The sequence below is a fragment of the Danio aesculapii genome, chromosome 6, assembly GCF_903798145.1.
Source record: "Danio aesculapii chromosome 6, fDanAes4.1, whole genome shotgun sequence".
Taxonomy (NCBI): Eukaryota; Metazoa; Chordata; class Actinopteri; order Cypriniformes; family Danionidae; genus Danio; species Danio aesculapii.
In genome coordinates this window covers 61,492,796-61,518,496 of record NC_079440.1, presented here as the reverse complement: position 1 = coordinate 61,518,496, position 25,701 = coordinate 61,492,796, and the positions used below count along the sequence as shown (strand labels likewise).

General features: G+C 38.4%; 2 protein-coding genes across 3 annotated transcripts in view; one reads left to right on the top strand and one right to left on the bottom strand.

Moving 5' to 3' along the window:
* dctn2 (dynactin 2 (p50)) overlaps positions 1 to 4,858 on the bottom strand; it is a 46,620-nt gene extending 41,762 nt beyond the window's left edge. The window contains exon 1 of the mRNA XM_056460675.1: positions 4,680 to 4,858. Coding sequence (XP_056316650.1) covers positions 4,680 to 4,715 — 36 coding nt within the window. The 5' untranslated portion in view covers positions 4,716 to 4,858. The remainder of the gene's footprint in view (positions 1 to 4,679) is intronic.
* A 3,826-nt stretch (positions 4,859 to 8,684) lies between these two features.
* kif5ab (kinesin family member 5A, b) overlaps positions 8,685 to 25,701 on the top strand; it is a 70,228-nt gene continuing 53,211 nt past the window's right edge. For both annotated transcript variants that reach the window (XM_056460669.1, XM_056460668.1), the window contains exon 1: positions 8,685 to 8,871. In XM_056460669.1, coding sequence (XP_056316644.1) covers positions 8,743 to 8,871 — 129 coding nt within the window. In that variant the 5' untranslated portion in view covers positions 8,685 to 8,742. The remainder of the gene's footprint in view (positions 8,872 to 25,701) is intronic.

Below are 25,701 nucleotides of genomic sequence, written 5' to 3'. Positions count from 1 at the left end.
GGGATAAAATTATTAACTTTGATTGGAATAATCTTGTAGACAACTGAATCAAATAAATAGCAAGAACAAATAAATAAGTTAAAAGTGAAATAAGTAGTCAGATATTCAGGTACAGTAATGCGATACGATATTATCGTGATATTTTGCCCCCGATAATGATAGAGCAAGTCATCAGTGATATATCACAAGAAAACTATCTACGATATATCATGATATTTGTAAACGAAGAGGGAAAACTGCATTCAAAAAGTTATAATACGTATTTCTTTCATTAACAGCACATGTATTTCTTAGAATTGCAACATTAAAGGGCCCATAGTTGACCTCTTTTTTATGATGTAATATTAATATTATGGTTCTTCTGAGTGTGCCAGTTTAGGTTCAGTTTAAAACACAATTCAGATTTGTTTATTATAATGTGTTAAAAAGTGTCATGTTGGGGGCGTGTCCACAGTTAGCTGATTTAGGGGTGTGTTGCTTCACATGTAGATTAGTTTCGGCTTCCCGCCAACGTAACAAGGGGGCGGAGCCATGAGCTCACCCGCTCTGCGTTTGCAACAGAGTCTGACAGGCAGATGGAGAAGGAGAGAGAGGATAACCATTCAGTCGTACATGTACGACTCAGACTCAGACCAAGCAGAGAGTACAAAATCATTTGTGTCTTTGTACAGTTTTACAGCCAACTGTGTGCTAGTTTCAAGTGCCGAGCTTGTACACAGAAACTAATAACCACGCACACTGAATTAACTTTGACTGAGGCACCGGATGCACCGCTCGAAGCCGCGACACGGCACACCAGACACTCTCTGTAGCGCGGCAGAAACATGAAGTGTCCCGAATCGTCGCGCCACGCATTTTTGAATTCTAAACATAGGTTTCTGCAGCGGTCCGCAGCGCCCAGCCGTCGACTTGAGTGTACCCTGATAGAAACCGATGTTTAGAATTCTAAAACGCATGCTAGTTAAGATCACAGGGAGCTTCTGGGATCACGAGAAATGCAAACGGCTGAAGTATAAGGTAGACTCAATGAGAAGTACACATGTTTGCAAACCTACCTAAAGATACAACCAATAATTCCAATTAGAGCGATAATGTGGAGAATATTGATCTTGTGTTGAGCCCAATGAGCCTTGCATCTAAAAATAGAGCTAGCGTGTTCCTTTAGTGATATCGCTTCGACTCACGCTGAAAATGGCGGACGTGAATCAACAAACTGAGGATATGATGACGCGCCTGTCAATCAATATTGGTGGGCGGGGGGACCGCTCTCCTACGTAAAGTTGCGGTCGGTTTGAGAACAGCTCCAATTGGTCCACTGTTTTTTATGTTGTTAAACTGAAAAAAAAAGCACTGGGTGTGTTTATGTCACCCCAATATGACGCTCTATACACCATACATGCACATATGTCTGTCCAAACAGCTTGAAAAGTAGATTTTTTACCATAGGTGCCCTTTAAAATATATTCGATCTGCCATTACAAGCACCACCTCATGCATATCGCTATTTTATCCTGTCCCCTATTACTGAATAATCAAATATTATGTAAAATGTAAACTCTGTACATTCTTCACTGCTGATCAGCTATAATAATCCCAACTCCACATTGCAGATGCTGTGATGTGACTATTGCGAATGCACACAGTGCGATATGGATGCTGAAATTATATATTGTGCAGCCCTATTTTGAGTGTATAAATGAGTAAATTTTTTGTCAAGTAGTTTTTTTGCACTAAATAAAAAAAAAAAGTCATGTTGTCAGAGACATTTCTATCCATTTTTATACACAAGAACAACTTTTTGCACTTGACAAATCTGACATTGCATTATTATATTTTTCTCTGATATAATGTGCGATATACCGCATGTACAATTTCACTAAATGATTGATCAGCACTTTTTGGAAAGGAGTGATGCTTTATTTTAACATGCACTTCTCGCTATTAACAAACCATTGACTTTTGCTTCAATAAACGAACTCCTAATTTGCTCCTTATTAATGGATATTTATTTAAGGTAGTTTAGGTATTGGGTTATGTCGAATAGGATCATGCAGAATATTCGGTTTATAAGTACTAATAAGCAGCCCATATCTCAATAACAAGCAATTATTTAATAGTGAGCATTTATCCCTAAAGTGTTACCAAATGTATTAACTTAGATTGATTGGGATGATTAGTAAATGATGCATAAATGTAATAAACAAATTACAAGTATAGTTAAATACAATAAAGTATAGATGAACGTGAAATAAGCAGTGGATAATTTGTGGTTTTGTATACAAGTGTAAAAATTACACTGCAAATTCTTTGTTGTAGAAATAATGCAATAAAATTATACTTTATTAAACCCAATTGGCAAAGGGTCTGAATACTTTTATCACTCTCAGGCCTTAAAAACATGCAAACTATGAAATTTCACTCTGTTGTAGTTAAACTCTGCAGTGACTCCACAAATCTTGTGTTCTGAACTGTGACTTTTGCTCAAATATAATCCTAACTCAACCTTGCATATCTATGCGATGTGACTATTGTGGATGCACACACTGCGATGTTGATGCTGAAATGATATATTGTGCAGCCCTACTGAGGAGTTTAAGAAATCAATGTTTGCTGGATTAACCCTGATCTTTACCCGCAACAAATGAAAACATGTCATTCAGAACAATTGGAATTTTTGAAAAGCTCTAAAATACAATATTTTTATTTGAAATTTCAATGAAATGTTCTCGCATTTTTAACTAAAACAAATTCTTCTGAGATGATCAACTCTTCTCAAACCCATATGAGTATAAGACAACTAGGGATGCAACAAATAACCGATTTCACTATTAACCACACTTAAATTTGTCACGGTTAATTAATCGTAAAGGCTTCTTAACACCGCGTTTCTGCAAGAAAAAAAGAAATGCTGCAACTCAAACAAAGTTATGCCCACTGTGCGCTAGATGAAAGTTCCGAGCTTGCACACCGAGGTGAATCCCCATGCACACTGGATTAACTATGGCTTTTTTTAAACTAAGGGTCGTTCACATTTTGCGTCTTTTACATGCGTAACTTCGTTATTTCCAATTGAGGCTCGCACATGCTTTCCAGGCGCACCTAGTTGAAAGAACGCCGCGAGCTCACCACGACGCAATTGTTTTCATTTATTTTTATGGTTATTTATTTATTTATTCATTCATTCATTGTTCTGTTGTTTATTTTTCAGTGTAAAATTATTATTATATTTAAATGCCAAAAACTCTCTCACTTATTTTTAAGTCCAAAGAGAAACGGACTATTGTTTCCTTTTACTATTATTTTGTGCTGTATTAATTGGTTACTAAGATGCAATAATTAACACGTTAAAATATAAAGAGTTTTCATGTGATTTTCTAAACTAGAAGCGTTTTGAAATTAATGAATCCATAATAATCGTGATAACCGTGATTATTCCTCAGACTATAATCGTACAACCAAAATCTATAATCGTTGCATCCCTTAAGACAACGTTAAAATTAGGGCTGCATGATATTGGAAAAATCTACGATATACTTTATTCTGCAATATATTTTGCGATATGAATACAATTTCACTCGATTTGTTAAATACCCATTTGGAAATCAATTATAATTTTAGATGTATTGGGATGATTCTGTAGGGGAGCGCATATGCCTAAAATATAATAAACGATCTACAAGCATAAACAAATTCAGTAAAGAAAGATAGAAACTATATAAACAGCATTTTATTGTTTTTCGAGGTGTCGAACTGTATTCAGCTATACAGTACAGTAAATGAATAATCAAAATTTAAATAAAACTGCAAATCTTAATTTTACAAACAATTCAATAGAATTTACTGTTATTAATTTGTCAAAGCTAAAAACACTACAATGTCCTGGGCCTGAATGCTTTTGAAACCCTCACACAGTCACAGGCCTCAAAAAACACTGGTGAAATGATCAATTAAAATCCAAACTCAACATTTTGTGTTTACATGCGATGTGATGTGACAATCACAAATGTTTACATTGCGATATCGATGCTGAAATGAAATATTGTGCAGCACTTGTTAAAATGGTTTACTTTATAGTACTTTATTGTAATAAAAAATATAAATAAACATTTCAAAATGATGGGGACCAAATGTAAACATCCCCCACTGAAAACCAGACATGACTGATCAATATTGAATGGTGGTCATGATCTTGTAAACAACACAAACTGACATAAACAACAAACAAACAAACAAAAATCCTGCAGTAATATAAGATATTACAATATCGTCATTTTATTACAGCAGTCAGTCCTCGATCTGGCCAACGCCCTTCACAAACACATATTTCTTACAGCATTACATGCAAAATACAGCTGTGCAGCTTCCACTTTACACAACATGCAGACGACAGAGCAGAAAAACAGTCATTTATTTAATAAACAGCCTGTATTTATAAGTTCAGTCAGTTATGTGGAGCACCAGACATGAGCCGTTACATGAAATAACTTCAGGTCTCAAATCAATTAATTAGTTTGATAACCCTCCCGTGTGTTATAGTCACTCACAACTCTTTATTAGTCTGTAAATATGTAATGTTTTATATAAATAAGTGTTCCGCTATTAGCCGCTCAGCCCGGAGGCTAATGCTAACACGGCGCTCTGTTATTGTGGTGATGGACTGATTAGAATAAAACACTTACGATGCCCGGCAGATTCGCGTACTTTGGGTCGGCCATTGTTTCAGCACGCTGTAGATGAGTGGTTTAATATTAATAACTATTAATTAGTTGCTTTACTGTAGATATAAATGAGATATAAACGCTTGATGAAGCCGATGACGCTCACACAGGCCGCCTGCTGCCACAATGACAGCTGTGACATCATCCGCAAATAAAATCTCGCGAGAATGGCAGGGGTGAGGTTTATTTCGTTGGCTTTATATGATACCCCTAGTCAGATATAAAAAAAATACACAATTAATAATAGAGTAAAAGAAAACCATATTAAAATATTATATAGATATAATCCATGCAATCATTTTATTAGGAAGTTTAAGGAAGGATGCTCACCCTTTTGTGTTGTTTTGTACAATTCTTCAATTATTTTTCAATTGCAATACACTAAACTCGTTCAGTCTCAAGTTTTCTTATTACTTTTTGAAGTGTAGTATAAATGCATCAGTATAACTGTTAAAATTGTTTTATTTATGTATAACTAAATAACTAAAATCCTTACTTTATTTCTTCATACAGACACTTCAATACAATAAGGCTCTTAACACATCTCAACAGCTGAAAAAATACTTAATGTGCCTGATTAATATGCTTGAGGCAAATGTATTTAATCTTTATTGTTAATTCCCTTTTATACCGTTTTATGAACACTCACTGGCCACTTTATTAGGTACACCTGTGCAACTGTTAGTTAGCTACTCACATGGCAGCAACTCAATGCACTTAGACATGGTCAAGACGACCTGCTACAGTTCAAAGCGAGTATAGGAAAGGGGAAGAAAAGGGATTTAGGTGACTTTGAATGTGGCATGGTTATTGATGCCAGACGATGCTCTGAGTATTTCAGAAACTGCTGATCTACTGGGATTTTCACGCACAACCATCTCTAGGGTTTACAGAGAATCTTCTGATGGCTGGATAACGCACCATGTCATAAAGCGTCAATCATCTCAGACTGGTTTCTTGAACATGACAATGAGTTCACTGTACTCAAATGGCCTCCACAGTCCCCAGAGCTCAATCCAATAGAGCACCTTTGGGATGTGGTGGAACGGGAGATTGGCATCATGGATGTGCAGCCGACAAATCTGCAGCAACTGTGTGATGCTATCATGTCAATATGGAGCAAAATCTCTGAGGAATATTTCCAGTAGCTTGTTGAATCTCTGACATGAAGGATTAAATCAGTTCTGAAGGCAAAAGGGGTCCAACCTGGTACTAGTGAGGTGTACCTAATAAAGTGTATGATACCTTAATGTTATATTTAAGTAACAGTTAAGTTTACTTTGATATTTAATGATAAAAGCTCACTCTCTCACTTTCTATAATGTAATAAATAGCATGTTGATGTAAAATGTGACATTCATAAATGCAAAGGTCCCTCAAAGATTAGCAGTATTTAAAGAAAATTTTGTGGTATTTGTGAAGACATTAGGGCAGAGCGGGGCACAAAGTAACACTTTTTGGCTTTGTCCAAATAATGAACAAAGTAATAGGGTTAGACAAACCTTTTTTTTTTACCAACAACACACAAGCCTCTCCTACAAATGAGCACTGAACTTATGATCGCTGGACCGATGGTTTCCGTGCAGTATTGCCAATAGTGCCAGGAGTATAAATGTTACTGTTTACCCCAGCTGTCGGGCAAGTTGTAACAGACAGGAGGTTAGTTGTAACACATGTTTATAAAGGCAGATTACACACAACTAATTTAAATTCAGTTTACTTTAAATAGTAGCTATATTTCCTCAGTATACTCAGCTCAATTTATTTTTTATTCTACATAGCGCAGTATGTTTATTTACATATTTATTTATTGGAAAAAACATTTGGATTTATTCTGATTATTATCCATTATTATACAATGCATTTATTTGTAGTATTAGGATTAAAATATTTTTTTGTCAATATTTTCTATTAAAAAACATTTCATTTAAAAAGTATTTTAACATTACACTCAAAATTCAACAGTTATTTTGTTGGTTTAATTGGTGTCCAACAGTGTGTGGCTTAATTGTAACACTCTATTACAACTAACCCTGCTGTGTCGTGTTTTCCTCAAAACTGGCTAGCAGTCACTGTGTTTTATACACCTTTCAAAATGGTTCCAACTTTTAGCCTAGAAGACGGTGATCACAACAATATAAGATTTTACATTCACACCTTTCACAGATTTTTTTAAATAAAAAAATATTGACTTTAATAAAAATACTTTTATGCTGCAAAACTGGTTTCTCCTGTGTTTCTCATCCAAATTTTGCCGAACCTTTACAATAATTGGCAGGAAGACGTCTGCTGATACTGGTGGTGAAAACCTCAGAAGCATGCCGTGGTTAACCCTGAGCAAATACCTTAAAACTCTGTGTTACATTTTACCCCACGTTACTTTTTTTGTTTACTCCTCTACTCAAAAATCCCAAAGTAAGAGATTTATACACTTTATTAGAGGATTTTAGCATCATAATGTGGAAGTTTGTCTTTATTTTAGAATATGTTTTGTAGATAAATTAAAAGAATAATAACATTTTAAAGAAATGGCCCCAACTTTTTTTCATTTGGTTTATTGCTATTAGAATCTTTGATTAAAAATGTTATAACAAGTTAAAAAAAAAATCTTTCGAACATTTTAAAGTAGTTGCAATACAGTGAAATCATTTGAAATTTACCTTCTTTAACATAACTTTCTTTAACTTATTTTAGGGGCGATACAGTGGCTCAGTGGTTAGCACAGCAAGAAGGTCGCTGGTTCGAGTCCCGGCAAGGTCAGTTGGCATTTCTGTGTGGAGTTTATATGTTCTTCCCGTGTTGACGCGGGTTTCCTCCGGGTGCTCCGGTTTCCCCCACAGCCCAAACACATGCTCAATAGGGGAATTGATGAACTAAATTATCCACAGTGCATGAGTGTGTGTGTATGGGTGTATCCTAGTGCTCAGTTGCAGCTGAAAGGGCATCAGCTGTGTAAAGCATATTCTGGATTAGTTGGTGGTTCATTCCACTGTGGCGACACAGGGACTAGATCAAAGGAAAATAAACTTATTTTGAAAAATAAATTTAATTTAATGCCTTTGGATGGTTTTTGTTTAGCTGTTTTGCTATAGGGTATAGCAGAGATGCCCAAATAGGGTCCGCAGGGCAAAGTTGGCTCATGGTAACCTTAGATTTGGCCCACCATCCCAGAAGAGAGGGAGAATGATGGGGATGGTTTTAAGATTGTCAATTCAAATTTAATGCAAATCTTGGTTTTTTTTTAATGGTTAAAAGCTAAGTGAAATTAAATGTTTCAATTTAATGGTGTAAATTAATCAGATTTTGTTTAAATGTGCACACAGTCAATCGACAATGCAGAGACTTCGGTGAGCAAATTAAGTCGAGGGCAGATTCTGCTTATAAATGGGACTGTTTAGGTTTTTATTGCACTAAGTTATCATTTAAAAAGTTATACTGCATTAGATAATGAAATTTAATGTAATGTTTTAAGTTTAATTTGAAATATTAGGGAATATATGGTAACTGTACGTTCTGCCCACAGCTCTCAATGATGTTTGGTTTGTTTGTCCTTCATATAAAAATGTTTGGGCATCCCTGGTCTAAATTATAGTTACATTACCAATAAACAACTTACACGTCTGATCTGCGTTGTTTTCATCGTGTGATTGAACTTTTTAAAATGTAGAGCGGCGGTGCTGATGCGAGTGTCAATCACACAAGCCCCGCCCCCTGCCACACACCGGCCAATCAGAGCGGCGCGGTGCCAAGCGCGTGTGTCTCCGTATCCCTGCAGCATCACTGCACTTCTGCAGCGCAACAGACGCACACACGCACACGAGAAATCCACAACAGCACGATCACCATCATCTGTGTTCTCTCTGTGAACATTTACACGGACTCCCTGGATTAATCATGCTTTGATTTACAGCAGCTCTGCTTTAATTCACACGTCACTGAACGCCATTCATCTGCGATTATTGAAGAACGCACACACATACACACGTATATATAAGCGCCTCTGTTGCGTTTCTCGTGCTCCAGGATGGCTGATATCAGCGCAGAATGCAATATCAGGGTGCTGTGTCGCTTCAGACCACTCAACCAGTCCGAAATCCTCCGTGGAGACAAATTCATGCCCACCTTCCAGGGAGACGACACTGTTATCATCGCGGTGAGTTCATTTGCTCAAGTTTGCATGCTCGGGTTTCACACACAGCGAGTGTAAAGTGACGCAGATGCATTTTCAAACTTTCATGTTTCACACTCCTCCAGATGGGGAGGCTGCTCAGTATTAATGAAACGCTCGTGCATGAGCTGATTAATGCAGAATACGCTGTGCTATGGCGTTTATGCAGATGTTCACGCGTGCTTACAGGTGTGCATTTATTTTTTTAATGATCTTTTGATTATTTATGTCTCAAATAGCATTGTACTTTCATAAGATACATATCAGAGATCATATATGTACTGTATGTATAGGCACATAGTAGATCCTCTTTCTCAGACACACACATCCCTATGTGCGCATGCAGATGTATGTTGTATACATAAGTATAGATATAAATAGAAATCAGAGAAAGGGAAACAAATAAATATAAAAATAATAAATAATATCAGTTACATTATAATATATTTATTTAAATTTAAACAAATATGCAGGGAGTGATCCATTACATCAGGAATTTAATTACAAATCAGAGCAGGTCTATGAGATGTTGCATTATTGGTGCATTTTTCCTCACTTTGAAATAAAATGTTTCATTTTCTGCTTTAATTCCTGTTATTTGCTCCATTTTTATACATTTCCCTCCATGCATTTAGGGTAGGACACTCTTATTTTTGATAATGCTCATTTTAACAGCCACCAACATGATATTTCCTAAATATTGATCTCTTTTTAACTGAGATATGTATCTAGAAAATCTCATTTTACTCTCAAATGGTATTGCATTTATAAATATAAACAAAATCAGAACTTTATAATAAATATCATACACTCAAAAATATAATTTTGGGTTGTTTTAACCTAATGTTGGGTCAAATATGGACAAACCCAATGATGAATACATTGTTTTTTAATTATATTTAAATTTTTAATCCAACAATGACCCAGCATTGGATTAAAACAACCCAGCATTTTAAAGATACATATCAGAGATCATATCTTTATGTATGTGTATATTCTCTTTCTCTCTCAGACACATACACATCCCTATATGTGCACATGCAGATGTATGTTGTATACATAAGAATAGAGAGAAAGATATAAACAGAAGTCAGAGAAAGGGACAAAAATAAATATTAAAAATAATAAACTAAAACAATATTAGTAACATAATAAATCAATTTGAATAAAAGAAACTATGCAGGGAGTGATCCATTACATCAGAATTTAACTAAAAATCAGAGCAGGTCTATGCGATGTTGCAATATTGGTGCATTTTTCCTCACTTTAAAATAAATTATTGAATTTTCTGCTTTAATTCTTGTTATTTGCTCCATTTTTAATCATTTCCATCCATGCATTTAGGGTAGGACACTCTTATTTTTGGTAATGCTCAATTGCAGCCACCAACATGATATTTCCTAAATATTGATCTCTTTTTAACTGAGATATGTATCTAGAAAATCTAATTTTACTCTCAAATGGTATTGCATTTATAAACATAAACAGAATCAGAACTACTTGCTAAATATCATACACTCTAAAAAAAATTCTGGGTTGTTTTAACCCAAAGTTGGGTCAAATAGGGACAAACCCAAAGATGAATACATTTCTCAATTATAATTAAATAATATTTTTTAATTCAACGATGACCCAACATTGGATTAAAACAACCCAGCATTTTTTACAGTGTTTGAAAACACAAAACGCGAGAGGCCTGATGAGTGTTCGTGATGATACACACAAAAAACGATCACATAGATCATGTTTGTGCAGTGAATCGTTTGTGATAAATTGAGCTGTATATTTAGATAAACCCATGTCTCCACTGTGTTCATTTACATACACACACACCCACACGCACGCACGATCAGCTCCAGTGCTGCTGAAATATCCAGTGATTTTCATCCATCTGCCAGAGACGGTTTGAAATGATGTGTTTGATATTTCTGTGCTGTATTGATGACTCATGGATTGATAAAAATAAATTAAAGACTTTTCTATGTGGCTGAGATGAACCAATGAGGCTTAAAATGAACCTTTAAACTTTAATATTAAATCAAGATTTTTCTACTAATTCTGTTCTTCCAAGTGGTGTGAAAAACACAAAACAATGAAATGTTTTGATAAAATTCCCATGATTTTTTTCTTCTTTTCTTAATTTTGTTATTTCTGATTTTTGTATGGGGCAGCTCGGTGGCGCAGTGGTAAACACAATTGCCTCACAGCAAGAAGGTCACTAGTTCGAGTCTCGGCTGAGTCAGTTGGCATTTCAGTGTGGAGTTTTCATGTTCTCCCCGTGTTGTTGTGGGTTTCCTCCGGGTGCTCCAGTTTCCCCCACAGTCCAAACACATGTGGTATAGGGGAATTGAGTGAGCTAAAATTGTCCATAATGTATGTGTGTGTATGGATGTTTCCCAGTGATGGGTTGCAGCTGGAAGGGCATCTGCTGCGTAAAATGTCCTGGAATCGTTGGCGATTCATTCTGCTATGGCAACCACTGATTAATAACGGGACTAAGCTGAAAAGAAAATGAATGAATGAATGATTATTGCATGACTCTCTGGAATACTTGATTCTGATTGCTTAATTACATAATTCCAAGTATGTTATTCTCAAATAACATCTGATTAAACTAATGCCACAGTCTCATCTGGGTACCATCTGGACCATCAGTATTATTATATATTATTTATATATTATATATTATTCAGAAAAAAAGTTCCATTTTAAAATTACTATAGTAATTCATAGTAAATAAAGCAATGTTAGTCGCTATGGTAACACAACAACTATAATAATTTATCTGTTGTGGCGATTAAACAATCGCTATGGTAACACAACAACTATAATAACTGATCTGTTGTGGCGATTCAACAGTCGGTATGGTAACAACAGCTATAGTAATTGATCTGCTGTGGTGATTCTACAGTTGCTATGGTAACACAACAACTACAGAAATTGATCTGCAGTGGGGATTCTACAGTTGCTATGGTAACCCAACAACTATAGTAATTAATCTGTTGTGGCGATTCTACAGTTGCTATGGTAACACAGCAACTACAGTAATTAGTCTGCTGTGGTGATTCTACAGTTGCTATGGTAACCCAATAACTGTAGTAATTAATCTGTTGTGGCGATTCTACAGTTGCTATGGTAACACAACAACAACTACAGTAATTGGTCTGCTGTGGTGATCCTTCAGTTGCTATGGTAATGCAACAACTATAGCAATTAATCTGTTGTGGCGATTCTACAGTTGCTATGGTAACACAACAACTATAGTAATTGATCTGCTATGGTGATTCAACAGTTGCTATGGCAACACAATAGCTATAGTAATTGATCTGTTGTGTTGATTCTATAGTTACTATGGTAACACAACAGTATAGTGAACTGATCTGTTGAGAGGTTCCACAGACGCTATGGCAACACAACAACTATATTAATTTATCTGTTATGGCGATTCTATAGTCGCTATGGTAACACAACAAATATGTTAATTTATCTGTTGTGGCAATTCTATAGTTGCTATGGTAACGCAACAACTATAGTAACTGGTCTGTTGAGAGGTACCACAGTTGCTATGGCAACACAACAACTATATTAATTTATCTGTTGTGGCGATTCTACAGTTGCTATGGTAATGCAACAACTATAGTATCTGATCTGTTGAGAGGTTCTACTGTTGCTATAGCAACACAACAACAATATAAATTTATCTGTTGTGGCGATTCTTTAGTTGGTATAGTAACGCAACAACTATAGTAATATAAACAAATGAGCCAATAGTGTAGTTTTCTACAACTGTAGGGTAAATTATACTACAATACAGCACAGTTTACTGTAGAAAAAAGTACATTTATCAGCAGTAGTGCAGAGATATTACTAGTAAACCAGCTAGAGAAGGTTGTGTGTGTGTGTGTGTGTGTGTGTGTGTGTGTGTGTGTGTGTGTGTGTGTGTGTGTGTGTGTGTTTGTGTGTGTGTGTGTGTGTGTGTGTGGGTTGATTAAGAGCTTGTAGACAAAATGCTCAACTTAATCTGAAATGACCAGAAGTCTCCAATACTGTGTGAAACACCGAAGGTTAAATCCGGTGAAGCTCTAGCAGGAGAGAAAGCGCTTTCAGAAACACATTGATCTCGCTGGCAGAACTATACCGGGCTCACAGTGCTGCATAAACACACCCGTCTCTGAAGCTCACATTAAAGATAGAGTGTCTGAAAATACATATGTGGCTGATTCTGGAACTACGGATACATTTTCTGTCTCCTAGATAAACATTCTGGTATTTTCCAGATACAAAACCTTTATTATATCATGTTTGCATATGTATTTAGGGACATATTGTCTTGTAAATATTAATTTAGAGCCTCATATTTCTATTTTTTTTTCAGCTTCAATTATCATTAATTAATTAAGTCTATTTTTCCTCTTTTTTGTGTGTTTATTCTACTAAGTTCAATAAACATTTACATGAAACATCTATTTAGGAAGGGGTGGCGCAGTGGTGTTGGTAGTGCTGTCGCCTCACAGCAGGAAGGTCACTGATTCGAGTCCCGGCTGGGTCAGTTGGCGTTTCTGTGTGGAGTTTGCATGTTCTCCCCGTGTTGGCGTGGGTTTCTTCCGGGTGGTCCGGTTTCCCCCACAGTCCAAACACATGTGCTATAGGGGAACTGATGAACTAAATTGGCCGTAGTGTATGAGTGTGTGTGTGAATGAGTGTGTATGTGTACTGGGTTGCGGCTGGAAGGGCATCCACTGTGTAAAACACATGCTGGAATAGTTGTCGGTTCATTCCACTGTGGTGACCGTTGATAAATATGAGACTAAACCAGAGAAAAATGAATGAATGTACCCACAATTCTGCAATGAGTCTTCTGTTGAGCTTCTGCTGCGTAACAGAGCTCATTAAGGGATTTCTGGGTCAATAAATTATTGAATAGTTATTATCAAGAGTGTGCCATTAAAATAAACCGAATTCAATTAACATGCAGGAGGAGCGTCACACATTAACATGCAAACACTGGGATAGAAAGTGCTTAACTGTTTGCATGAAGTCAGAAATTGAACACAGGTGAGAAGCTCTGATTTAATAAACCCTGCAGGCTTACAGGGAGGTTTTCTTTTGCACAATTCTGCTGATTTCAGCTCGAGCCACGCAGGGAAAATAGGGCGAAACGCACAGCTCTAATCTGGACTGCAGCTCGACACGGCTTTTAGGACGATACACTGAGCTCAGCCACAGAATACAGCAAATATAGATCATTACTGTTACTGTATTCATTCATTCAAACTATTCCAGCATATGTTTTACATAGCAGATGCCCTTCCAGCCGCAACCCAGTACTGGGAAGCACCCATAGACTCTCACTCACACACAGACTCAAACACTACGGCCAATTTAGTTCATCAATTCCCCTATAGCGCATGTGTTTGGACTGCTAGGGAAACCAGAGCACCTGGAGGAAACCCACGCCAACACAGGGAGAACATGCAAACTCCACACGGAAATGCCAACTGACCCAGCCAGGACTCGAATCAGTGACCTTCTTGCTGTGAGACGATCATGCTAACCACTGAGCCACCGTGACTCCACATTTTTATTGTTAAATGATAAAAATCACACACAAAAATAATACACACACAATACACACACACACCTGCATTGATCTGTTGGTAACCTCTGACCTCAGATCAGACAGTAAAGCAGCATTCAGCACAGTTCAGTGTCTCCTTCAGGTTGTCTGCTGCTCACTATAAGGCAGTGTATATGATGAGAGCAGACAGTCTCCGTCCTCTAACACACGTCACAATCTGGCACCCGGCTGAAAGCAGAAATAACAGTATGTGAGAGTTGCTCATTTATATCAGTGCTGTACTGATGAAAACCTGCTGGCCTTGAAGACGAGTGGAGTAAAGGAGAAAAGCGATGTTCATTTAAACCAGCGAGAGAAAAACAGCTCTATAGTCCTGACAGGGCATTCAGTTCTGTTTCTATACTCCCTTTATCACTTCATATACTCATGTCTTATATTAGAATCATTAAAATACTGCTGAACTGACCGGGTGATGTCTTTTATTTTTCAATTTTTTTTACGTTTTAGTATTTTTTGTTGTCATTTTGATCAGTTTTTCTTTGTCTGTATAGTTAATATACATTTTTAATAACAGTTTTAGGGCCCTATCATACACAAGACGTGTTTGGTGTGATGTGTTGCTATTTTCAGACCAGCGCAACCCTAATTTTCCTACTTTGCGCCATGTTGTTTAAATAGCTAATCCATATACTCCGCTTTGTGGACTCATGGGTGTGCTGGTCTATAAAGGAGGTTATGGCCTGTTTCCTCTGAGCGAGATGGTGCGGTACGGTTCAGTCCGGAACGCTTTTATAGCCGTTTCCACTGTCAAAAGCAACCCAGGCTCATTCTGAATCTTAGTCCTGCGGACGTTTCTGGAGACCGCGAATTATGTAGCCGGGGGTACGTATGGCTGCATTTCATTTTTTTTTAAACGAGCGCTACGGGGCGGTGTGACGCCGTTCCTTTTGGCACTTACTGGCTGACAGCTTACCCCGTGTGGAGGGCTTTCCCGCCGCAATCAGTTTGTCCAGTTAGCTAGTCATGTACGTCGACGGACTTGAGACGCATAGAGGAGATGACCACAACGACGGGGTTCGAGTCCGGGGAAGAACGGGTCCAGAAATCAGGTAAGACAAAAACAGAATCCAAAAATTAAATTGAACGAGTGAATACCAGGGTGAGAATGTGGTGAAATCCGAAAACGTGGTAAAAATCAGATGAGGGCGTTTTGTAAATCGTTGGTTGGGTTTTAGGGAAGTAAGTGGGTGGGCGGGTCAATCGATAAAAATTGGTTGGGTTTAGGGAAGGAGGAGGGTGGGTCTGTTGATTGGTCGGCCAGCCAGTCAGTCATCTAGTCATTCAGCCAGTCAGACAGACGTTCAGTCGACAGCGGCCTCTGGTGGGTTTATGCGAGAACAGCGGCACTCGTGAGAGAAATTTGAGATTTGAAAAAGCACACGCAGCGGCCTCTCGTGGATTCGCGAAAACAAAAACTGCAAAAATACATACCTCCCAGGATGTATTTCGTGATCTCCAGAAACGTCCACGGGACGTTTTCAGAATGAGCCTGGGTTGGTCAAAAGGTACCTAAAAGCGAACCGCACCGTACCACTTTTTGGGTACCATTTGCAAAGGGTACTTAGCACAGCAAAAGGCTACCAAAAGGCAGAGCTAGGCATGCAGCTGAATGCTATTGGCAGTGGCATCGTGCAAAATGCGAGGGCCCATCTAAAGGGTTATAAATGGGGGCCCAGGGGCCTAATCACCTTTAAACATTCTCTACGCTACTGGCTTTTGGTTTATAGAGATTAATCACTCGCTCGTGATTAACAAGTCAAGAATGAAAACAAAGGAACCGCCATGTTTTAAATACACAGCCGAGGCATTACACCGTAATAATATATACATATAATAACAAGCCATCGTCTTGATGAACAGCCAGAAAGCCAAGAAGAAGAGCAGATTTACCCTGTGCCCCATAGTTTTTTACAATGCCGTCTAAAGTGCGAGTGGTTTCTCTTTCTTGCTTGTGTCACTGCGTATCTATATTTGAACTAATAAACTTCTTGAGCTGATGATAATAACGTGCGCGTGATTATTGAAGTGCTTCTGACATCCGATCCTGTCAGAAACGAACAAACACAAGAGTGAAGCGTGAAAAAACAAAGGAGCAAATGATTCTTTCAGCAGCCTAAAACATGAACAAACTGCCATGTTTAATTATCATCATCGCCTTTTGGACTATTGTGAACTCGGGAATGACAGAATTACTCTCTAACAGAGGCTACATGTGCTGCTGAAGATTACAGACAGAGATAAGAGGTTTGCACTGTCTGTGGGCTATATTTCCTGTTGTTTTTGAACCCAAATAAGAACTAAATGTCTGCCGTGTGTAGTTCTTCTGTAGTTGGTAACATATCAGAGACTGTAAGGGTCTGCATGTGTTCGTATTTGTTCATTTATTTATTTATTTTATATAACTGCAGATGTTACAGTCGGCTATTTCCCACTGTCACTGATCTGCAGTTATAATCAAATCCTGTTCATAGAAAGGTTAGTAATGAACATTTATACAGTATTTATGTGTATGAAGCATCTGTTGTGTGAGAACTGCTTCTCATTTGATATGTGAACGACCCGTACGGCGTTACTGTGACATTTCCTCCAGCAAGAATGACTTCGACTGGAACTTTCTGTCGTACACCACACCCACCAAAAGAGTACCATTGGTACCCTTTTAGCTGTGGAAACGCAAGCCTGATAAAGGTGACCCATACCAACCCCATACCGTACCACTCAGTGGAAACGGGCCATTATACATTCCACAATGCACACCTCCCACCAGTGCTGATATACAGCCACATCGCACTGTTACTCATGTGATATTGCTCATATATATATATATATATATATATATGTTCATATGGCCATATTGGAATACACACAGTCTTCAGATTTTTGGATATTTGGATTTTACATGTAAAATATGTGTCATATATGCAACATATTGAATGCAAAAATATCTGCTTACAATACATACATGCCTTAACATATATTTACATATTTCTAATTTTAGTGATTGGAAAATTCTAGTTTTTTTTTTTTAAATATTTAGAAATATATGTTGTTAAAATGAATATAAATATAATAAAATAAATATAAAACCCAAATAAGAACTTGTATGTCACCAGTTTCAACTAATTGGAAAAACTTAAACTTTGTTTTTCTTCATTAATTTCTATATTTATTAATATTGTTATTTATTTTAATAAATAAATATAAATTTATTTAAGAGATAAAGGTACAAAATCTGTCTTCAAAATCTTTTAAAGGTATACTTTTGTAGTTAAAGGGGATATATTAATATCAAAGGATCCATATTGGTACCTTGAATTACCATATTAGTGCCTAATGTGTCCATATAGTACTTTATAAAAGGGCACCAGCGCAGTGACAGATTTAGTACATTATTTCCGAGAGTGTACAGTAACATAAAACTCAAATAAAATAATTTATACTTGAAAGCATTAATCTTTTATGGTTGTTTTAATATTAAAAGATGACCTTTTTAGAGGAGTTTCTTCATTTCCATTAGAAAGCGTGACGGAGGGTTTGATGTTCAGCCGCCTCTTGTGTTTATATGACAGTTTCTTCTTCTTTTCTTTGAATTAGTCTGGATTTCTGTGACAAAGCCGGAGGGCTCTTCACTACACGTGCACTGACACACACACACATGAGCACACACGGGTTTATAACATCCCTCGTCATCAAGCCACTGGTTAACATCACAGGTTATTGTGGCAGCTGGAGGGGGATTTATATAATACTCGGGGGCTATATATAATAAATGCCTAAAGTCTGCATAAAATCAAAATCTAAAATGTTAATTTTGCTAATGCATATTGTTAGTCTTAAGGTGAACATTTAATCCACTTAAAGGAAATGTTTTGTTCATCTTTAATCAAAATCTGACAATCTACTCATGCTTTGGAATGGCAGTACTCCTCTGATGACTCTGATTGGGCAAAACATGCTTAGCCACGCCCCTTTGACCGTTAGTTTGCCGTCTATTTAACGTTTTGAATCAGATTTTATTTGATGTTTTTTAATAATATTTGTAGTTTTTTAAAAATGTTTATAATTTTATTACGTTAAAGTCTGCATGAAATCTAAATGTACAATGTTTATTTTACTAGTGAACAATATTAGTCTAATGGTCATGCTCTGATGACTCTGATTGGGTACAAAAATGCTTAGCCACGCCTCTCCAATCTTTAGTTTGCTGTGAGTGAAAGATAAGAACAAAACCCCGCCCCCTACTCAATATTCAGTTTCAGTTGGAAATAAATCATCATACTGTGATAAAAGTCTGCAGCATCTTCCGGTTCAGGCTTACTTTAACAGAAGTATTTTAAAATAATCTATTTACTGTGTTAAATTAGATTTTTAAAATGTTTTTTTATTAATATTTGTAGTTATTTTTATGTTTATAAGTTTATGATGTTAAAGTCAGCATGATTCAAAATTTACGATGTTTATTTTACAAGTGAGCATTGTTAGTCTTTATGATGCCTCTCTGATGTCTCTGATTGGGCGAAAAGTGCTTAGCCACACCCATCCAACTGTTAGTTTGCTGTGAGTGAAAAATGAAAGGAGCAGCAAAACCCCGCCCCCTACTCAATATTCAATTTCAGGTGGAAATAAATCATCATACTGAAATAAAAGTCTGCAGCATCTTCCGGTTCACGCTTACTTTAACAGAACTATTTTAAAATAATCTATTTACTGTGTTGATTTAGATTTTTAAAATGTTTCTTTATTAATATTTGTAGTTATTTTTATGTTTATAAGTTTATTTTGTTAAAGTCAGCATGAAATCAAAATTTACGATGTTTATTTTACTAGTGAGCATTGTTAGTCTTTATGATGCTTCTCTGATGTCTCTGATTGGGCAAAAAGTGCTTAGCCACACCCATCCAGCTGTTAGTTTGCTGTGAGTGAAAAATGAAAGGAGCAGCAAAACTCCGCCCCCTACTCAATATTCAATTTCAGGTGGAAATAAACCATCATACTGAAATAAAAGTCTGCAGCATCTTCCGGTTCACGCTTACTTTAACAGAACTATTTTAAAATAATCTATTTACTGTGTCAAATTAGATTTTGTTTGATATTTTTATTAGTATTTGTAGTTTTTTTAATGTTTATTCATTCATTCTCTTTTCGGCTTAGTCCCTTCATTAATCTGGGGTCGCCACAGGGGAATGAACCGCCAACTTATCCAGCATATGTTTTACGCAGCGGATGCTTTGTTAGCCTTATAGTAAACATTGTTAGCCTTATGGTCCTTCTCTGATGACTCTGATTGGATGAAAAAGGCTTAGCCATGCCCCTTTAACTGTTAGTTTGCTGTGAGTGAAAGATGAACAAAACCCCGCCCCCTACTTAATATTTCATTTCAGTTGGAAATAAATCATCATACTGAAATAAAAGTCTGCAGCAACTTCCGGTTCACATGGATTTAAAGTTGCCATTAAACAAGAAGAGTCTGGCTGCAGACCGTGAGCAGATGCAAGCTGAGCTACTTGGAATGCCTTTGATGCACACACTTAACCCCCGCCCCTAACTCCACCCCTCACCGTGACGTCACTAGCTCCATTGAGTGCATTGTGTCTAAGACTGCATGTCTCAGCTGGAATATGCAAGTCTACAGTCAGATACTATTGCATGAAACGGAAGTTAAGATTGTGCCTTTTTCCTCTATGGTGATGTACATCCACTTGAAACAGTTCTGAAATGAGAAAAAAATTGTGGGTGGTGCATGATTTTGTCCCCTGGGAACTGATTGGAAGATGGGCATTGGCAACAAAATGAAAAAAGATTGACAAATGAAACAAGACACGCCCTAATGCCATCCCCCCCAAATGACTGATTGCCCTGCCTGAAGGACTGATAACCCCGCCTTAAATTACTGAGAGCCACACACTAATTGACCGATAGTCTTGCGATAGTCTTGGCTTAAAGGACTGATAGCTCCTTCCTAAACAATTGATAGCCCCGCCCTAAATGACTTATATCCTGCCCAAAATGACTGATAGCCCCGCCTTAAAATTCAAATTGCCCCACACTAAATGTCCGATAGTCTTGCGATAGTCTTGGCTTAAAGGACTGATAGCTCCTTCCTAAACGATTGATAGCCCCGCCCTAAATGACTGATAACCCTGCCTTAAGGACTGATAGCCCCGCCTTAAAATACTAATTGCCCCACACTGAATGTCCGATAGTCTTGCGATAGTCTTGGCTTAAAGGACTAATAGCTCCTTCATAAACGATTGATAGCCCCACCCTAAATGACTGATAGCCCCGCCCTAAATGACTTATAGCCCTGCCTAAAATGACTGATAGCCCCACCTTAAAATACTAATTGCCCCACACTAAATGTCCTATAGTTTTGCGATAGTCTTGGCTTAAAGGACTGATAGCCCCTTCCTAAAGTATTGATAGCCCCACCCTAAATGACTGATAGCCCCGCCTCAAATTTCTAATAGTCCCGCTCTTAATGACTGATAGCCCCGCCCTAAAGCACTGATAACCCCTCCCTAAAGGCATTCCATGTGGCAAGAAATGAAATAAAGTCATTTCGAGGTGGAGGGGGTTATTATATTTGATTAAAGATTGGCAAATTAATTTTTACAAAATAATGAAGTGCACAGACACATCGTTCATAACAAGCACTAATATATATATATCTAAAAACAAAAGTTCATTTTGATTTGTATACCGACTTTACTGTAGCTAAGCAGAGATAGAGAAGATCATGCATTAAAGAGGAACGATCGTGAGTTTAGTCAAAATGTTTTTTGATTTTAATATGAAACCCGATGTATTGCTCACGCAATACAGCAGCGCAGTGGTGTATAACAACAGGTCTGTGTTCTGCAGCTGTAGTTTGGATTTCTCCCGTGTGTATTTGATCTCACAGCGGTGCCATGTATGTGTGTGTGTGTGTGTGTGTGTATCTTGTTCTTGTTCAGCATCACGGATCACATCTCTGCAGAACACATTCAGATCACGTCCTGATCTGAGATCTGCTCTCGGTTTCTGCGGCGTCATTATCTATCCACCCATACATCTACACACTCATATATATATATATATATCCATCTGTCCATCTATACATCTATCTAAACTCACTGGCCACTTTATTAGGTACACCGGTACAACTGCTCGTTAACACAAATTTCTAATCAGCCAATCACATGGCAGCAGCTCAACACATTTAGGCAAGTAGACATGGTGAAGACGATCTGCTGCAGTTCAAACCATCAGAATGGGGGAGAAAGGGGATTTAAGTGACTTTGAACGTGGCATGGTTGTTGCTGCCAGACAAGCTGGCCTTAGTATTTCAGAAACTGCTGATCTACTGGGATTTTCACGCACAACCATCTCTAGGGTTTACAGAGAATGGTCCGACAAAGAGGAAATTTCCAGTGAGCGGCAGTTCTGTGGGCGCAAATGCCTTGATGACGCCAGAGGTCAGAGGAGAATGGCCAGACTGGTTCCAGCTGATAGAAAGGCAACCGTAACTCAAATAAGCACTCGTTACAACCGAGGTCTGCAGAAGAGCATCTCTGAACACACAACACGTCCAACCTTGAGGCGGATGGGCTACAGCAGCAGAAGACCACACCGGGTGCCGCTCCTGTCAGCTAAGAACAGGAAACTGAGGCTACAATTCACACAGGCTCACCAAAACTGGACAATAGAAGATTGGAGAAACGTTGCCTGGTCTGATGAGTCTCCATTTCTGCTGCCACATTCAGATGCTCGGGGCAGAATTTGGCCTCAACAACATGAAAGCATGGATCCATCCTGCCTTGTATCAGCAGTTCAGGCTGCTGGTGGTGGTGTAATGATGTGGGGGAGATTTTTTTGGCACACTTTGGATCCATTAGTACCAATTGAGCATGGTGTCAACGCCACAGCCTACCTGAGTATTGTTGCTGACCATGTCCATCCCTTTATGACCACAGTGTCTCCATCTTCTGATGGCTACTTCCAGCAGGATAACGCACCATGTCATAAAGCACCAATCATCTCAGACTGGTTTCTTGAACATGACAATGAGTTCACTGTACTCAAATGGACACCACAGACACCAGAGCTCAATCCAATAGAGCACCTTTGGGATGTGGTGGAATGGAGATTGGCATCATGGATGTGCAGCCGACAAATCTGCAGCAACTGTGTGATGCTATCATGTCAATATAGAGCAAAATCTCTGAGGAATATTTCCAGTAGCTTGTTGAATCTCTGACACGAAGAATTAAAGCAGTTCTGAAGGCAAAAGGGGTCCAACCCGGTACTAGTGAGGTGTACCTAATAAAGTGGCCAGCGAGTGTATATCCACTCAGTTCATGTATATTTCCACTGATTTATCCAATATCCATATATATCCATATGTAACTCTGGCCAGTTGTCAGATTATTGAAACAGATTGTGATTGTGAGCTGAATATGTGCTCGCTGCAGTCTCCCTGTACACCATATAAAGGGTGTTGTGCTTGTTTTATGAGGCTCAGAGCACACACACACACACACACACACACATAAAGCACTCTGTGACGCTATATTTTAAGATGTGATGATGGGAAAGTGCTGGTGTGAATGTGCTGAGAGCTGCGAGCAAAGGTTAAGTGTGCTGTCATCACAAACAGCCCTACATGATGTATAGTGTGTGTGTGTGTGTGTGTGTGTGTGTGAGAGAGGAGTGTTTGCGACTGTGTGTGTTTCTATATACTGTATGCACGTGTCTGAGACTGTGAGTACATGTGTTTGCATGTATGTGTGTGCTGTGTTGTGTTTGTGTGGGAGTGCATGTGTGAGTGTGTGTTGTGCATGCATGTGTGTGTGTTGTGCATGCATGTGTGTGTCGTGCTTGTAGTACGTATGTGCGTGAGTGCATGTATGAGTGCATGTGTGTGTGTGTGCATGTTGTGTTTGTGTGTGTGGGAGTGCATGCGTGTACAAGTGTGTGTGTGTGTGTGTGCTGTGTTGTGCTCGGATGTATGTGTGTGTGTGAGAGTGCATGTGTGAGGTTTGTGTGTGAGTGTGTGGTGTCCTTGTGTGTGTATAAGTGTGTGTGTGTTGTGCTTGTAGTATGTATGTCTGTGAGTGCATGTGTGTTTATATTTATGCATGTTTTTGAGACTGAGTACATATGTGTATGTGTGCATGTGTGCGTGCGTGTGTGTGTGTGTGTGTGTATATGTGTGAGTGTGTGTGTTGTGTTGTGTTTGTGTGGGAGTGCATGTATGAGTGTGTGTATGTGTGTGCGTTGTGTGGTGTTCGTGCATGTGTGTGAGTGTGTGAGTGTGTGTTTAAGTGTTTATGAGTGTGTGGGTTATTTATCTGTGTGAGTGCGTGTATGTGTGTGCGCTGTGTTGTGTTGTGTATGAGTGTGTGTATGTGTTTGTGAGTGTGTGTTTGAGTGTTTATGAGTGTGTGGGTTATTTATCTGTGTGAGTGCGTGTATGTGTGTGCGCTGTGTTGTGTTGTGTATGAGTGTGTGTATGTGTGTGCGTGCATGTGTGTGAGTGTGTGTTTGAGTGTTTATGAGTGTGTGGGTTATTTATCTGTGTGAGTGCGTGTATGTGTGTGCACTGTGTTGTGTTGTGTATGAGTGTGTGTGAGTGTGTGTTTATGAGTGTGTGGGTTATTTATCTGTGTGAGTGCGTGTATGTGTGTGCGCTGTGTTGTGTTGTGTATGAGTGTGTGTATGTGTTTGTGAGTGTGTGTTTGAGTGTTTATGAGTGTGTGGGTTATTTATCTGTGTGAGTGCGTGTATGTGTGTGCGCTGTGTTGTGTTGTGTATGAGTGTGTGTATGTGTTTGTGAGTGTGTGTTTGAGTGTTTATGAGTGTGTGGGTTATTTATCTGTGTGAGTGCGTGTATGTGTGTGCGCTGTGTTGTGTTGTGTATGAGTGTGTGTATGTGTTTGTGAGTGTGTGTTTGAGTGTTTATGAGTGTGTGGGTTATTTATCTGTGTGAGTGCGTGTATGTGTGTGCACTGTGTTGTGTTGTGTATGAGTGTGTGTATGTGTGTGTGAGTGTGTGTTTGAGTGTTTATGAGTGTGTGGGTTATTTATCTGTGTGAGTGTGTGTATGTGTGTGCACTGTGTTGTGTATGAGTGTGTGTATGTGTGTGTGAGTGTGTGTTTGAGTGTGTGGGTTATTTATCTGTGTGAGTGCGTGTATGTGTGTGCGCTGTGTTGTGTTGTGTTTGAGTGTGTGTATGTGTGTGTGAGTGTGTGTTTGAGTGTTTTATGAGTGTGTGGGTTATTTATCTGTGTGATTGCGTGTATGTGTGTGTGCGCTGTGTTTTGTTTGGATGTATGTATGTGTAGGAGTGCATTAGTGTGAGTGTTTGTGTGTGATGTGTGTGCATGTGTATGAGTGTGTGGGATGTGGTTGTTGTATGTATGTGTGTGTGTGCTGGTTTATATTTTGAGTGAGTGTGTATACATATATGTATGTGTGTGTGTGTGTGTGTGTGTGTGTGTGTGTGTGTGTGTGTGTGTGTGTGTTTGGCTGTATGTATGTATGAGAGTCCTTGTGTCAGTGTCTTTGTGTGTGTGTATTTTGTGCTTTTATGTATGTGTGTGAGTGTGTGTGTGTGTGCGCACATAATTTTGGATGCATGTAATGTATGTGTGAGTTCTTGTGTGAGCGTGTTTGTGTGTGTGTGTGTGTGTGTGTGTGTGTTTGGATGTATCTATGTGTGAGCGTCCTTGTGTGAGTGTCTGTATGTATGTGCTTGAGTGAGTGCGTGTGTGCGTGTGTGTGTGTGTGTGTGTGTGTGTGTGTGTGTGTGTGTGTGTGACTCTTCAGGTGTTTTTCTGCCCTCTAGACTTTGATGCTCCTCTGAGGATCAGTGAAATCTCCTGGAAACAGCAGAGAGGGACTAATTACTGACTCGAGCCCTTAATCTGCAGCATGTGTGTGTGTGTGTGTGTGTGTGTTGCAGTCAGTTGCTTCACTTCTAATCTCTTTCATCTTTAATTAGAACATGCTGGACTTTTGTGTGTCCAGCTAACAGGAAGCAGAACTTCAGCTAATTAACACACACTCTTGTGTTGTTCATTCAAACTTATATGCTGCTGTTATATTTCAAAGTTCATCCATTCATTTTCCTTTCGCTTTGTCCCTTATTTATCAGGGGTCGCCACAGCGGAATGAACCGCCAACTATTCCATCATGT